At 29.7% G+C, this 13,087-nt stretch overlaps 4 protein-coding genes and 1 pseudogene across 5 annotated transcripts, besides 2 other annotated features; 2 read left to right on the top strand and 3 right to left on the bottom strand.

The window, feature by feature from the left end:
- Positions 1-96: 96 nt before the first annotated feature.
- TVAGG3_0174150 (uncharacterized protein) lies at positions 97-933 on the top strand (the record flags this gene model as incomplete). Its single annotated transcript, XM_001582185.1, has 1 exon — positions 422-718. One exon carries the CDS (start codon positions 422-424, stop codon positions 716-718), a length of 297 nt encoding a protein of 98 aa, XP_001582235.1.
- A 179-nt stretch (positions 934-1,112) lies between these two features.
- On the bottom strand, positions 1,113-2,191 carry TVAGG3_0174140 (pseudouridine synthase protein; the record flags this gene model as incomplete). Its single annotated transcript, XM_001582184.1, has 1 exon — positions 1,147-2,184. The coding sequence occupies one exon, from the start codon at positions 2,182-2,184 to the stop codon at positions 1,147-1,149; it is 1,038 nt and encodes a 345-aa protein (XP_001582234.1).
- A 150-nt stretch (positions 2,192-2,341) lies between these two features.
- Positions 2,342-2,694: a mobile genetic element.
- Positions 2,672-2,694: a terminal%2Cinverted (terminal inverted repeat of MuDR-6/TvMULE4 transposon ID:TVAGG3_0174130).
- Positions 2,695-6,178: 3,484 nt separating this feature from the next.
- Positions 6,179-7,150, top strand: TVAGG3_0174120 (uncharacterized protein; the record flags this gene model as incomplete). Its single annotated transcript, XM_001582183.1, has 1 exon — positions 6,179-7,150. One exon carries the CDS (start codon positions 6,179-6,181, stop codon positions 7,148-7,150), a length of 972 nt encoding a protein of 323 aa, XP_001582233.1.
- A 417-nt stretch (positions 7,151-7,567) lies between these two features.
- Positions 7,568-11,735, bottom strand: TVAGG3_0174110 (coiled-coil domain-containing protein 180 family; the record flags this gene model as incomplete). The annotated part of the gene is made up of 1 exon (XM_001582182.1): positions 7,654-11,724. One exon carries the CDS (start codon positions 11,722-11,724, stop codon positions 7,654-7,656), a length of 4,071 nt encoding a protein of 1,356 aa, XP_001582232.1.
- Positions 11,736-11,898: 163 nt separating this feature from the next.
- TVAGG3_0174100 lies at positions 11,899-12,689 on the bottom strand (annotated as a pseudogene). The gene has a single exon: positions 11,946-12,568. A coding segment is annotated over exon 1 (623 nt).
- Positions 12,690-13,087: the final 398 nt, after the last annotated feature.

Genomic DNA, 13,087 nt, shown 5'->3' with positions numbered 1-13,087 from the left:
TGTCAGATTGCATATTAAATAAATAAAATCTTGTTGTACTAACATTATCGAAAAAATTGTTGAAAATTTTGAATTTTTATCAAATCTGATAATGTTTTTGTTTTTACCATTCTATAAAAGAGTATTCCCACCCTATTGGGATCTGGATGATTATAACGAGAAAGCAATATAGAATAAGGCATCAGTTCCATTTTACAGCAGTTATCAAGAATATAATGAATATGAATACAATTATGATGATGATGAGAACTCATACAACGGTATCTATTACTACTTACCATATGACTTAGATAAAGCCGGCTTCTCATACGACAAGAACTACTATGTCTACGATTACAGAAATGATGACGAAGAAAACTTCTACGGCGGTATCTTTTACCGTTCACCATACGATTTAGCTAAAGCTGGCTTCGCCTACGACATGAACTACTATGATTACGATTTCAACTATGAATACAATGAAAACCTTCATGATGGCATCTATTACCGTTTGCCATATGGCCTTGGCAAAATTGGCTTCACATACGACAGTAATGACTATGAGTATGAGGAAGAAAAAAACATTATGGAAGGCGGCTGCGTACTTCGTCCATTTTGGTATAGGAGACCAAGACCAACCCAAAAACAAGTTGATAAAAATGGTGTAACTATTTCAACAGCTTCATCACACTTTTATTATCCATCTTCTCATGAAATTCATTCAACCATATCTCCTTGATCACGAAAATCATATCAACGATGATTAAAATACTGACACTCAAATATTTTTAGGTTAAAAGCCAAAATTTCTTATTTTTTCATATCGATTTTTATATCCATAATTGAATTCAGTGTTTCATCTTATATTTACTTAGCAATCAATTAAAATGAGAATAGTAATGCACTTGTAGTTTTTTTGAGAATTAAATTTTAAAATTTACATCAAATATCAATTGAAATCACAACTTTCTTAATTTTAAAAGAATTTTAATACAATGAATCTAATACTGAAATAATCATCAAAATATCTAAATTTGATTTCGCGTTCAGAGACTATTTAATTAGATTAAAGTTATTCTGAACACTTTTTGATGTAAAATATCAACAAACAAGTAGTTTTTAATTGAATTAAATCTCTAACTAATATTATGCGTTTATTATTATGATTTATTGTTCTGCAATTGGTTTCCATGGATACTTTGGCAAATACTCAATAACCCATTTATGATATAAATCTTTCTTTTTAATTATTTCTGCAATATGGGGAAACAGAACTTCTTTCTTCCATCTTTGAATTTCAGGTTGGAATTCAGTAAATTGCAGATCATTCTCGAAAGTTATAGGGTTTTTCTTTGATGGTTTGTTGCATTTTATGTAATCTACATGATCAAGCATTAAACCATCACCAGGACACATTTTAATACTCCAACCTTCTTCAGAAAGGCACCTTTTTACTTCTTCAGCTCCAATATAATTATGCGATGCAGAAATTACTGTTGCAATCATTTTTCGGATTTGATTAAGCATAAAACTCTCACCATGGATTGTAAATAATACAAATTCAACTCCTTCTACTTCAAATGGATCGGTAAAAGTAAAAACATCAATTTTTCTCATAGATGAAGGGTTAGAAGCTGATTTGTTCGATGTAAAATTGTGATAATTTAGCCAACCAATGAATAGTGGGAGGATAGAAGTTCTTAAATAATTTAAATGTTCTATTGAATTGGATGAAAAAGCATTTGTAGGTAATAAAAAGTTATAATTTCTTGATTCAGCAAATTTTTGAGCGTAAAATTGTCTTCGAAGGGTAATACACGTAATAATTTCGATGTCACTGGTTCTTGGAAGTTGTTTGTTGATTAAATCAGGAATATCAGCAATACAAATGCCTTTGAGACCTGATGCTTTAAAAGATAATACTTGCGCACATGCATGAACACCTGCATCGGTTCTGGATGCTTCGCTCCACTTAATTCTGTTAAGGTTACAATTAGCTTGGTCAGACAAAAATCCTGCACTTATGAGGGCTTGGAATAATTCTTTCTCAACTGTATGTGTATCTATATTTTGCTGCAAACCATGATATTGAGTACCAATATAACGATAAAGAAGAATTATTATTTCCTCGTCTAAATCAAAAACATATTTTGATCGAGGAACATCTAACTTTTTATATTTTGGCGATGAAGAAAAAATCCCCATATTTTTGGGTCAAAATCTTTGTCACTTTTATTTGTTTTCCAAGAATTTATCTAAAAATTTCAATCAAAAAATAAAGAACTACGAAATACAATTAAGCACATAAAAATACATGATTGGCTACATATAAAATATCTATAAAAATATGTTCATTATCTATAACAAGTATAAGGTTGAAGCTGTATGTATTAAAGTTATAAATATTTGATTTTAAAAAAAATCAAGATTTTAAACTTTAAAGGTATTAATTATGATTATCTTTCTTTAGCTTTGCATGCTGTATGCTACTTTTGGAAACTGCTCTATTGTATTAGAATGTTTTTAAATTTTGCACCTAAAAATGCGTAATATTAAAAATTAAGGTATTAATTATGATTATCTTTCTTTAGCTTTACATGCTGTATGCTACTTTTGTCTTTGAGACATTCCATGATTTAAGTTAAGAAGCTTTAAAAAAAATGCAAAAAAAAACAATTGAATACTTTACTGGCTGGGCAAATTTGTCGCCGCCCCAAAGTTTTCACTCTTGATGTTGAGAACGGTAATGAATTCACACAAGAAGAGTTTGTGTTGTAACAAAAAGTATAAAGTGTTTATTTTAATGAAACAAATAAAAATATATGATTAAATTTATTTTTCGTTTTTTTGATCAAACTTATATGGATTATTAATATAAATAGTATAAAAGATGAATTGTAATAGAATTACCAAAAATTTTGCTAATTATTCTGATTTTATAATTTCATTATGATATGAAGTAATAAATATATTTAACATTTGTACTAATTGGTCTTTTTAAGTTCATGGAATGGTGAAGCTTTGTTCTGGAATGCACTTAATATTTCAAATTAGATTTTATCAATTTATGGCACATATTTCACGCTTTCAGTATAATGTTGAATCACTATTAAAATATCTTAAATTTGAATAACATTACCATTTTTCATTACATGAATATGACATAATTGCTCTTATGAACTATGATATGCTACTTCAATATCATAAGCAATACATCTGACATAATATAATTGATTTTTATAAATGTTTTCTTTTTCAAATTCCGTTATTTGCAAAACCATATCTGGTTCATGGCCTTATCTAACAATCCTAGCGACAAGAAGCATTAAAATTATAATATTTCTCTTTAATTTTTAGTCGTTTGAGAAAAATAACTTTGATAAATGCATGAATGCAATTTCAGTATTTAAAAAAGTATCTACGACAAATAATAATTTCCACTATTATATTTAATCGATTTTATATTTAGAGCCTCTCAATATAACAAAAAATGTAAAAAAGGCCACAAAATTATATTAGTTTATAAATTGAAAAATCAATACCTATTACTTATAACAAACTGATATTATAAACTAAGGATGTCAATTTGGAAGAAAATTCCTAAAATGGTAAAAATGAATTTTCCAAACATGCTTTTTTATCTCATTTTTTTGATTTTGAAAAAAATTTGGAGAGAAGAACTCTTCGTTTTTGAATTTTATCACGATGGTTTTAAAGTATATTAGACACATGTATTGATATTACTATTTTTGTATATTTTGAGAGAAAATCCCTAAAAAGTGAGAAAATCTAAGACGGTTTGAGAAAATATATAAACTATTGAAAATTTGAATTAAACTTCTAATTTGGAAAAAAGAAATTTGGAAAGAAGAAAATTCAAAAGTCGAGATTTAGACTCAGCATCAAATGGAGAACAAAATGTTTCTTCATATGAAGGGAAAAAATTTTCTTGTGAACAAATAGAGTTTTTAAAATTTTATTGTATGTAATGAAATAAACAAATATTAAAATTATTTTTTGATAACAAGAAAATTCCCAACAGAAAATATTTGAGACAAAGAAAAAAAGAAAATTGAAAAATATTACTCTCCTTTATATTTCATGAGATTTTAAATTTATTCTCATAAAATTGACAATTTTATACGTTTAGATGAAAATAATTGATTTTGCTTGAAATAAAAATTATTGTTTGCTTACAGCTATCAAATAGATTTTTGCTATTTTGATTAAAATTTGTTAATCAAATTAATAAATTTTTTGTAAATATCTTAAATATCTGGATCACTCACTGATACAATGAATTGAACGATAAAAATAATACAAACTCAACTAAGTTTCCTGTCTTTCAACTAAAAAAAATTATGCAAATTAAATTAAATTGTTTATTCAAATATTAAACAAAGATGAAGTAATTACAGTTATCATAAACTTTATGAATAACTCTGTAATTGGTTCAGATTTTCGTAAAAATATTTTTATTAATATCGATAAGAATACGTTTACCTACTATCACAACATATCGATAAACAAGAGTAGAGTGATTTTTATCATCGAAACTTTTTAAAAGCTGTAAGCTGGAAGGAAAAATCTTGTTTTTTTCTGAGTTAGTTGTAGAACTATTGATGCACGAGTTATCATTGTGATGTAGAAGGATGTCAATGTACTGACTGAAGGATATGAAGTGAATTGAATTTCATTGCATTTCAATTTGATCAAAATTTGTTGAAATGATATGAATGTGTCAACATCTGTATCACTCTCTTTCACTCCTTCCCTATTCTTTCGAGAACGAAGCTAGCTCGGCTTTCGCTGAGCGAATTGACACTTTTGATGCCCTAAACGTACATGCTCTCAAATTTATCGAAAAAATTATACCACCTAAACTAGTATATTCTTATTTTAAATATGATATTATCCTTAGAATACACACTAGAATATATTTAAATCAACTTTTAAAAAAGTTCGAATCCTGCGCGTCTCACTTTTTAAATTTTCGAAAAGGAAAATTATATTCTCCTAAAATGAAAACAATTTTCCGAATTGACATCCTTAAAATAATCGAAATATGAAAGAAATAAAACTTAATAAAAAATGAACGTTTATAATTTTTCATTATGGATTATCCAACTCCAACTACTGATTTCCTTGATGGATCAACACATGATCACTTAATGTTACGGTTCCACATATGATTTAGATCATTCTCCTTAATATTTATCGAAGAAAAACGCCAATAATGAAATTTATTTGGTTTATGCCCGCTGAAGTCAATTTAGACAGATTACAGTCCAAAGGATCCAGTAAAAATCACAATATTTTTACACATGGCCTTAATGAAAGCCAACAAGAATAAAATTCTTGCAAATTATTCAAAGAATTGTAAGTTTCATTGGCAAAAATGAATAAAGATATTGCTTATATACTATTTTAATTTACTAGCAATGATTTTTTGAGTCTTATTAAGTTTTTTTAAAAAATTAAAATATCTAAATTTACATATTTTTAGGTTTTTGTTTTGAATGCACTGCCCAAATATACTCAATGTAAGGATACTATTTATATTAATATTGGCTTCTAAATATCAAGGTTTACACCTTTTTGCCCCGTTTATACCTTTTTCTCCCGACTATATATATATAAGCATCTCAAAATCTATTCATTTAATATTTTGTTTTTGGATATTTCGAACTGCTTGACAACACCACATGATATCGATCCTCTTCAGATCTAAGCATTTTTCTCGTTCTCTGACCAGTTGAGAAAAATTAATTATGGTATATAATTATTTCTTTCAATAGAAACGATTCATAGATACTTTCGATTGCTTGTTGTTGGCAAAATACCACGACCGAATTCCATTGTGTCAGAATATGACCATAAATATTCAGGCAAAATTTGATTTCTGACATTCAAAAGATCAAAGATCAAAAACCATATGTGAACTAGTAAAATGCTAGATTTTGTTCAAGTTATATCAAAAAATGTAATTCTCGACTTTATTCAACAAATTGGTGAATTCGTTTCTTCTCAGGCAAACAGAAGATTGTTCTGATAATCGCTAACGCCACCAGCAAGAAAGAACATGGAGGACATATGCATTAGGGCATTTTTGCTCTAGTTTTGACAAAAATAAGTTGAGTGCATTTTTTTTCAAATTCTAAAAAAACGATAGGATGGCATTTTTTGACAAATTAATAAAATGTTCACCATAATTCTATCTTTAGCGGATGACAATATTTGGAATAGTTACTTCAAAAGTCAATTTACAGAAGTAGAAACTAAGCATTGTCAAAACTGTAATCTACCAGCAGATAAAGGTCAATATTACTTAGATGAGTGCAATTTTTTTAATGATAAAGACCGAGTTGTAAATTTTAACCCAATTGAAAACACTTTGTTTCTACATAATCGGTGTTCTTTTAGTAACTGCACTTCAACAGAGAGCGGAAGTTGCATTTACTACCAAATTGGTAGTAATAGTTCTATTGTTCAACGAAAGTTCTGTTGTACAAAATGCCAAAGTCAAAGTCAATCTGGAGCACATTTTTCATATACATATGTTGACAAAGATAACTTAAACTTTTTTATTGAAAGTTCCCTTTTCGATGTAGGAAAAGAAGGTTTTGGTTGTTCTATTGAAGCAGAACGTGATAACATCATAGTTTCATCAACAAATTTCTCATCATGCAAAGCATCTTGGGGACCTGCTGGTTATTTAAAAAGTCCTAATGTTAATTACACAACAAAATATAACTATACAACTGTTGTTAATAATTTAGCTGCATGTCAAATAATAAGTATTTGGAATAACTCTTTGATTGATTCATGTAATATTATAAATAATACCATAGCAGCATCAGGAAGTGGAAGTATTATTTACCATTGGGGTAATTCTCTTACTGTAAAAAGTTGTTCTTTTATTAACAACACTGCTCCTCAAGGTTCATGTTTGATATTTAACGATGGTAATGATCAATTAACAGTTGATAGTTGTTACATTGACAATTCGATTTCAAATACATTTTATAGTAGTATAGTACCTACTAATACAAGAGGACTATTTACTAACAATTTGACTAATTACCAAACAGAATTTGCAATTATCAAAAAAACCAAATACATTGAATATTTCTCTCACCGATTCCCACGTCGTCGATTATTAAATATTTGATATTAATTATTTATCTTGAATAAAATTACTTTTATTTATATAGAAACTTTCTAAAATATCCGTATTCTGTGTTCTGTAAAAAATTCAATGATGACAGAATTTATTACATTTCCATATGGATAAATGAATGTAATTAAATCCTACTCAAAAATTAGCATGGAATATGATAATATTGATTATTTATTTATTTTTTGTCTGGTGAAAAGTCTCGCACTTCACAATCTCATAATTTGATTATATTTAACATAACTATTAGTTGTTGTTGTATAGAGTTCTTGATTGTAACATCAACAAAACTTGGAAGATGGAAGTCAATGTCATTCGAATCTAAATATTCATGAATATATGTAATATACCTCTTGATTGTAATATCAACAACACTTGAAATATTGTTCTTTAATCAATGATTTATTACATTATCATCTTACTTTTTTTATACTTCTAAAACATAAAATTCATTATTTATGAGATAATTAATAAAATAAAAAACAAAATAACTTTATTTATTTAGATTCTTTTGGGATGACGAAGCGTGGACATAAGTTGTTGATAGACTTTAACCAGAATTCTGAGAATTTCTGTGTTTCTTCTTTCATGAAATTGATATATGTTTCAAATGATGTAACACGTGACTTCATTTCACGTTGATATTCCTCAAATGAGCGATTCCTTTCAACAATAACGCCGCGATGCATAGATGTGTCAATAGATGTAATAATAGGCATCATTGCGGATTCAACAGACTTGATTGCATCTGATTTCTTTGGTTTCTTAACTGTTTTCCTTCCTGAATTCTTCTCTTTCGTTTGTTGATCTTGACTTTCTGTTTGACTGGTCATAGAAGACAATGGTTCCATTGTTAAAGGTAATGTTGGCCATTGCCGGACATGGAATGGTCTGTCTTGGTCATCTGGTAATTGCATGGACTTCCTTTCTTTGTCTTTAATCAATGATTTCAATGTCCTGCGTTCTTCATTGGCAACTGGACCTGGAATCAAATCTTCTAATAATGGGAATTTATCAAACAATGACATCAATGAAGATGTGATTAATGGTAAATGTGATGTGAACATGTTCATTACGTTCTTCTCTGTTTCGATAATAGAGTTCTCGTAGTTTTGGATAACGGTTAATTCATTCTTACGTCGTTCTTCTTCTGAATTATACAATTTCTTTAATTCGGAAATGTTGTTTGAATCGGATAATTTAGGACTCAATGCTTTGACGTTTTGATCGCGTTGTGTTCTTAATTCTTTCATTTTATTGTTGAATTCGTCTTTGTTGTCAACAGTCAATAATTCGATTTTATCCGCATAATACTTAACAACACAATCATATATTAAAACTGTGGCTTCTCGTAATAATGGAAGAGATTGTGAAACTTGTGTTCTGTATTTCAAACCGGAACTGGAAAAGATTTGTTCTTTGTTCTCAATCTGTTTATTCCAGACTTGTTTTACATTATCAATGCACTCATTTTGGTTTGGTTTGATCTCGTTGACTCGGCAAATGTTCGACTTATTTGTCTTAAGTTGTGAAAAGTAGTCAGTGATAGTTTTTGTTGATGTTTGAGTCAACGATGATGTGATCTGATCAATCTGGCCTTGCATTGTGCCAAGAGAATCTTGTTCCGGTGCTTTCTTAGATGAAATCTTTGGTTTAGATGTGCTAGGTTTCTTCTGATTTCTTTTGTTTTTCTTGTCTTTATCGTTTTGTTCTTTATCATGATCACTACTAACAACTTGTGTTTCTAAGTCAATGTTGTAACCAATAGGATCATGTGAAATATCGCTTTTCATGATCATCAGGTGCTTGCCGCGTTTGACTAATGCAATACGTAAGCGTTCGATAGATTCAAATTCGCTTAATATCTTTTGTTGTGGATTTTCTTCAGATTGCAATGCTTCACTTAATTGGGAAATCAATGAATCGATTTCTTGTTCTTGTTGTCTGTTCCGGAAACACAATGTGTCGTATTTGGATTTGGCAACATGTTGTTGTGCATTCAATGATTCAATGAATGTAACATCAACTGTATGTTTAGGAACTAATTGTTGGAATTCTTCTGTTAATTGTTGATATTTGTGCTCGATTTCTGTTGACGCATTGTTGATCTTCTCATTCAATGCGTTATAAATATTAGAGACTTGGTTGTTCATCTTATCGAAATAGGCCATTGCGTTCGTCCGTTCATCATTGGAATATGAATCTTGTGCTAAAACAGTTTCGATGAATCGATCATTTAATTGTTTAAATGATGACTCTAAACTTCGAACTAATTCTTTTTCTTTATTCTTCTCTTCTTCGTATTCACTAAGAAAATGGTTTTCCATAATCTTAAATTCTTGTTCAAGCTCAACAAAGTGCTGAACTGAATGAATTTCGGAAATTTTGTTAATTAATGGGCGAAGTTCTTCGATTTTAGAGAACATTGACTGTTTGTACTGTTCAATACTTGGCTCAATGACTTGGAGAGTCTTATTGAAGCTCGCTGCCGAATGATGGAAATGTTTTTCTAATAACATTTTTCGAGATTCAATCTGGAGAACTCTTGTTTTGGCTGTGTTCAATTCTAACTGACTCAAACGAGGTGCATGAGTCCTCATACGCTCATTAAGCTGTTTTGCCCACTTGTTGCGTTCTAATTTGAATTGAACTTTGTAAACAACATCTGAAAATTGGTCATTTATAGAACATATGACTGATTTCCTGAATTCATTAACCCATGAGGAAATTTCGTTGTTTTGAGGAGTATAAATTTCAATAGCAAGATGATCATCAATTTTAGGAATACTTGTTACGAGGTTGAATTCTGGCATATCGTAATCTTCGTTATCTTGAGCTCCTTTCTTACCTTTGTTCTTACTATTTGGAGTTTTCGGAAGTGGCTTTTTCGGCTTAGGAATTGGAGGTTTTCCTTTGCCTTTGCCCTTCTGATTTCCTTGGTTGTTCTGTTCGTCGGAATTTTCGTCGAATTCTGGAATTACAGTAATTGGCTCGATTTCTTCGAATTTGGCTCCGTTGTTTGCTCCGAAAATGAATATATTTAATTTCAAGTCTTTGAGTTTGGGACGTCTAAGGATAGCCGATGACTTTCTTGCTGAATTAATTCTCGAATGAGAATTTGTAGCTTTCACAAAGCTGTCGAATTCAGGGGCATTGACTGTCTTACGGAGTTTCAATATGGTAAGGAGCTCTGTTTCGCCTTCTTCAAAGAGTTTTTTGACTTTTTCGGGTTGTTGGTCATAAATTTCAACAATTTGATCATATGATGATCTGTATTCCTTTTCTATCTGATCTAATATACCTTTGCATACAGTAACTGTATTGTTTATGTCTTTTTCATTAGCTAATAACGAAATTTCAGCTTCTTTCTCTGAAAATTGAGTTTCATACTTTGTTATCTCATCATTTGACTTATTAGTTACTGTTGTAACATTTTTACTCACTTCATCAAAGCAATTCTTTGTTTCATTGATATATTTTTCATATCTTTGAACAATTGGCAATATGAAGCTGTGAAGAGTCTCAAATACTTTACGTAAGACTGTTCTTTTACCATCCCAGAATTTTGTCAATTTTTCAATGAAAATTGAATTTAATTTTTGAGAATGTTTGTGGAGAGGTGTTAATTCTGCAATGGCATTAGCAGCCTCTGCATCTCCTTTCAATTGTTGGAGTTCTTGTTCGACATCTTGCAAGAGATTTGAATTTGTAAGAATATTCGCGTTTAAATGATCAGTAATTTTGGTTGTAAACATATTTATAAAATTATTATGGAATTGTAGCATCTCTTCAGCCTTATCCCACCATTGTTCGACGTCTTTTGAAGTGAATTTATCTGGTGGCATAATAATTGTATAATTTTGAATGATTTTTTGGAAGCAAAGTGTAAATTTCGCTTGTTCTCTGTAGAAATCTTCGAAGATTGTTCCGTATTCTAATTGTTTTAAAGGATCCAACTTATTCTTTGCATCATTAAAAACAGTTTCAAATCTATTTGTTCTCCAATCATCACTTCTCTTAAGAAACTCATCTACATTATCTTGTGAGGATTTCTTTGCTGATTCTATAAAAGAATCAAACATTTTTTCCATTTGAGTTTTATTTTTGTAAAACATCTCATTAAGAGATTTAATTGCCGTTGGAAGTCTATCAGAGTATTGTGGATCGAGAATTGGAAGCTGATCTTTCAAATCAGCGTAAATTTTGTCGATCATTGGTTGTAATTGATCAAATGACTTTTGATATGCAATCATTGATGATGATTTTAATTCATTTGCATGGTTTAAAACATTTTCTCCGATTTGAATAACTTGCTCTTTCAAATCTTCAAAAGAAACCGATGTAGTTTTCATTGAATCAAGTATATCTTTTAGTTTTGATTCTTCTCCTGCTTTGTAAGCTTGATATTCCTGAATAGATTTTGAAATTTGACTCTTACATTCGTTTGCAAGGGATTGCGCACTTTGTTCAAGAGATGAAATACATTTAAGATACCTATCTGTTAGAGATTTTTGATACTCATCGTAAGTTCCTCCTTCCCTTGAATGAGGAACTTCGATTTTCGACATTTTCTTTCTCTAAACGTGCAAAATCTCGCCCAAACTAAATTAAGCAGGAAAGAAGATATATTGTATATACTATCGATTTGAGTGAGATTTTCATGATAAATCTATCCAAATATTTGCAAATTCAGTAAAAATTTATATCAAATTTGGTCATTAGTAAAAAATCAGTTGAACAAATTATTAAAACACTCTAATATAACTTTTATTATATCCAAATTATATGGTTATTTGAGGGTAGTACTAAGAGATGGCTTCGTTGATAGAGTCGTGCCGTTAGATGGAGTTTTACCTGCTTCTGCAGCTTTATCTTTTGATGGAGACTTTGTCATTGATAAACTTAATCCAGCCTTAGGTGCTGTTTGTTTTTCATTTTCAGCTTCCTTCTCTTTCTTCCTTTTCACTGCAGCTTCCTTCTCCTCTTCTTCCTTCTTACGTTTCTCTGCTTCTTTTTGTTCTTTCTCTTTTCTTTCTTTTTCTGTACTTTCTATAAACAATTTACGAGCTTCATCTCTAATTGAATCGTATTTATGATAGGTAGCCTTCTTTTCATTAGCTGGCTGTTTATTACTCTGAGTTTCTGGTACATCAGATATAGTAAGAAGTTCTGAATTGGAAGAGCCGAGATCTGTTCTTTGTCTGTATCGTATGGAAGTAATGATGGTGGAAGGAAACTTGGCTGGAAAAATCCTTGTTGTCTTCTAGATTTAGGATTATCATCGGCCAATTCATGTTTATCTTCTTGTATAATATCATCCTTCTTGTCTTCTTTAACTTCGGCTGAAATATCGTTCTTTTCATTGAATAATTGAAGATGATTTTTAATGAATTTATCTGGTGAAGGTCTCATTCGAGATTTAATAACTGAGTAAACTAACAGTGCTATTATTACCACTAAAACACTACAAAATACTATATACTGTAATAAAATTTCTTCCTCCATTAATTTATGACGATAATTTTGATTTTGTAAATTCTATTTTGTCTTTTTTGAAACTCATTCCATTAGAAATATTTATCATCTCAAACATGTATAATTATGATTTTTCCGTTTTCTAGTTAAATATCACATATGATTCATTATTCTCTATTAGATTCGAGCATATAGAATTCACTGATAGTATGCTATTATGTTAAAATCAATATGGTATGTCATATTTGGCACAATACGTATTAATTCTTCATATCTTTATTCAATTTCAAAGCTGTTGATAAATCTCAGGGATAATACATTAAAATATATTAGTGCTTCGCCTAAAGTTTAATATGTTGTTCCAAGTAGGGTGAGCAAGTTGTTCTTAGTCAAATCTTTAGCCGAATACAAATAGTCTTCGATTGGCAATGGTATTCAATAACGCAAAAACGCTCA

This window comes from Trichomonas vaginalis, chromosome IV, assembly GCF_026262505.1.
Source record: "Trichomonas vaginalis G3 chromosome IV, whole genome shotgun sequence".
NCBI classification, from domain to species: domain Eukaryota; phylum Parabasalia; order Trichomonadida; family Trichomonadidae; genus Trichomonas; species Trichomonas vaginalis.
Note: the sequence above shows the minus strand (reverse complement) of the source record. Positions and strands in the feature narration are given on the sequence as shown.